The 3,005-nt window shown below is 39.0% G+C and overlaps 1 protein-coding gene across 1 annotated transcript; it reads left to right on the plus strand.

Annotated features, from left to right (window-relative positions):
- Nucleotides 1-908: 908 nt before the first annotated feature.
- LOC127221171 (histone H3.3A-like) lies at nt 909-1,716 on the plus strand. The gene has a single exon (XM_051183090.1). The coding sequence runs from the start codon at nt 953-955 to the stop codon at nt 1,373-1,375; it is 423 nt and encodes a 140-aa protein (XP_051039047.1). The 5' UTR covers nt 909-952; the 3' UTR covers nt 1,376-1,716.
- Nucleotides 1,717-3,005: the final 1,289 nt, after the last annotated feature.

The raw sequence follows: 3,005 nt of genomic DNA on the forward strand, positions 1-3,005 counted from the left end.
TTCTGTTTGGAGAAGACCAGTAGCAATAAGGCTACCTCCCAAAGAGAACGGACCTCTGTCAACTGTAGTTTCCTATTCTTTAACTGTATGCCATAAAAAATAACACATATGAGAGGATCAAACTATATTCAACAGGACTGCTTTTATTGTTTAATACATACATACATGCATAATATATATTGAGTTTTTTTAAAATAGAAAGGGAACTATAGACATGATGTGCTGATATTCAAAAACTATTTTAAAATTCTTATTTTTTAAATAGCAATGCAGCTAGTGAGTTGAGTTTCCTTTGTACATAGTGACAATCAAAAGAAACAGGCAATGTTTGCAGATGACTTACCAACCATAATGTAGTGAGTATAAGCACTCGGGGACTAGCTTTTACCTTAACAATGGCTGATGATTGTACATATATTATCTCCAGGCAGTATTTTATTTGTTTACTTATTTTTCTGCAATGTTGGGTTTAAACCTAGGTCTCTGGAATGCTAGTCAAGCACTGTACTACTGAGACACATAGCCAGCATCATTCTTAGACAGAATCACTTCAACTTTAGAGTGTTACAAGAACAACAACAAAAAAAAAAATCTTATTTATTAAAAATGCATTTACTTTTATTTCTTGTGTTGTGTGAGTGTTTGATTCCATGTATATATGTGCACAGTATGCGTGGTTGGTGTCCTCAGAGGCTAGAAGAGGATACCAGATTCCTTGGAAAGGAAGTTACAGGTAAAACGAGCTTCCATGAGGGTGCTGGGAACTGGCCCAGGTTCTCTGCAAACAACTTAACAGTGCTCTTAACCACATCTCTCCAGCCTTCTAAATTCTTATTTTTAAGAATATTTTTGTGGGAGCAGAGCGGTTTGGTCGTTGGTTGGAGGAAGGTCTTCCGTTCCACTCGCGGCGGTCCCAGCAAGGGCCTCAGACCTCGGCTTTGGGTGAAAGAAAATGGCCCAAACCAAGCAGACTGCTCGGAAGTCCACGGGTGGCAAAGCCTCCCCCTCCCCACCCCGCAAACAGCTGGCCACCAAGGCAGCCAGGAAAAGCGCGCCCTCTACCGGCGGGGTGAAGAAACCTCACCACTACAGGCCCGGGACCGTGGCTCTAAGAGAGATCCGTCCTTACCAGAAGTCGACTGAGCTGCTCATCCCGAAGCTGCCTTTCCAGAGGTTGGTGAGGGAGATCGCCCAGGACTTCAAAACCGACTTGAGGTTTCAGAGTGCAGCCATTGGTGCCCTTCAGGAGGCCAGTGAAGCGTACCTGATGGGGTTATTTGAAGATACCAATCTGTGCGCCATCCACGCCAAGAGAGTCACCATCATGCCCAAAGATATCCAGTTGGCCCGCCGGATACGGGGGGAGAGAGCTTAAGTCAAGGCGGTTTTTTATGGCATTTTGTAGTAAATTCTGTAAAATACTTTGGTTTAACTTGTGACTTTTTTTTGTAAGAAATTGTTTATAATATGTCGCATTTGTACTTAAGTCATTCCATCTTTCACTCAGGATGAATGGGAAGAGTGACTGTTCAGACCTCAGTGATGAGCACTGTGGCTCAGGAGTGACAAGTTGCTAATATGCAGAAGGGTTGGGTGATACTACTTGCTTCTCATGATGCATGTTTCTGTATGTTAATGACTTGTTGGGTAGCTATTAAGGTACTAGAATTGATAAATGTACAGGGTCCTTTTGCAATAAAACTGGTTATGACTTGATCGAAGTGTTTAACCATACATTACTGTGATAGAATGTGGGCTTTTTCAAAGGTTGAAGATACAAGTTTTAACCACAGTGTAACAGTTTCCTAAAAAAGAAAAAAGAAAGTAACCTGGCAGCTATAGAATACACTATGTGCATTTATAATAGCTATTTTATATATTGTAGTGTTGAACATTTTTAAATTAAATGTTTTACGTTCACAAGTGGTGGGGAGTCTTGTCATTAAGGTGTGTGTAATTTAGTCCAGTTGTTATTTCCTGACTGGACTGCATTTGTTAACAACATAGAAAAATGCTATGCTTATTAAACCTTGCATAAGTCCTCATTCTACCACATGTTAACTAACCCTCCAGCTGATGACATACACTAACGGGGATTTTATTTATAAGGGCTCTAGAGTAAAATAACAAGTTATTCACACCAGCTTCACCTGTTACTGGTCTAGTTAGTGCAGCTTCTCATTGTGTTTGGTCTTATACCTAGATTGAGTTTTATTTCTTTTTTTAATATTCAAGGAGAAAAACAGTACAAGGTTTGTTTTCTCCTTGTGGTGTTTAAACATGGGAATTTGGGTACAGCTTCAGCCACGGGAGCTGCCAATGAAGATGGGTTAGGTTATACCTGGGTATTGTCCTGGCAAAATCCCTTTTATAGAGATGGCCTTCAAGTGGTTTTAAAAAGTATCCTATTGAATTTTTTAGGTCAATTATGTATGTTGACTAAATTTATAAATAAACTTGTTTATTCAAAAAAAGAATATTTTTGTGTCTTTTGTGATTGTCCCTCAAAACATTAGTTCCACATAGTAGGTAGATAGCCATAAAATGTTAAAAAAAAAAAAAAGATGCAAAAATTCTAGTTCACCAGAAAACATTAATTTTGCAGAAGCTTAGTAACTCAGGTTATTTCAGTGACCTCCAGAGCTATTGTTCGTTGATATTCCTACAAACTAAAGTAATTGCTTATCAGTAAAGTGAAATATTTGCAAACACTTGAGTCTGTATTAAGTTTACGAGAAATTATAAATTCATTGAAGTCATACATGGTCATATAAAATACTATTTTAAGACAATGGCACTTAAAAAGCTTTAAATAATCAATCCTGCCAATTGGCAAAGGCTTGCCTTGCAAACACACCGATATGAATCTGATACCCAGTTCATGTAAAACAAAAGTCAGGTGTGGTGATGTGCACTTAAAATACCAGCACTGGCAAGTCAGAGACAGGCAGATCCCTAGGGATCTCTAGCCTGTCAGTCTTACCTACTCTGGGAGAGATGCTGTC

This window comes from Phodopus roborovskii, unplaced genomic scaffold, assembly GCF_943737965.1.
Source record: "Phodopus roborovskii unplaced genomic scaffold, PHOROB, whole genome shotgun sequence".
In the NCBI taxonomy this organism is placed as follows: Eukaryota; Metazoa; Chordata; class Mammalia; order Rodentia; family Cricetidae; genus Phodopus; species Phodopus roborovskii.

What these genes read in the sequence shown, in the direction of transcription:
- LOC127221171 (XM_051183090.1), top strand. Translation starts at nt 953, where the DNA reads ATGGCCCAAACCAAGCAGACTGCTCGGAAGTCCACGGGTGGCAAAGCC.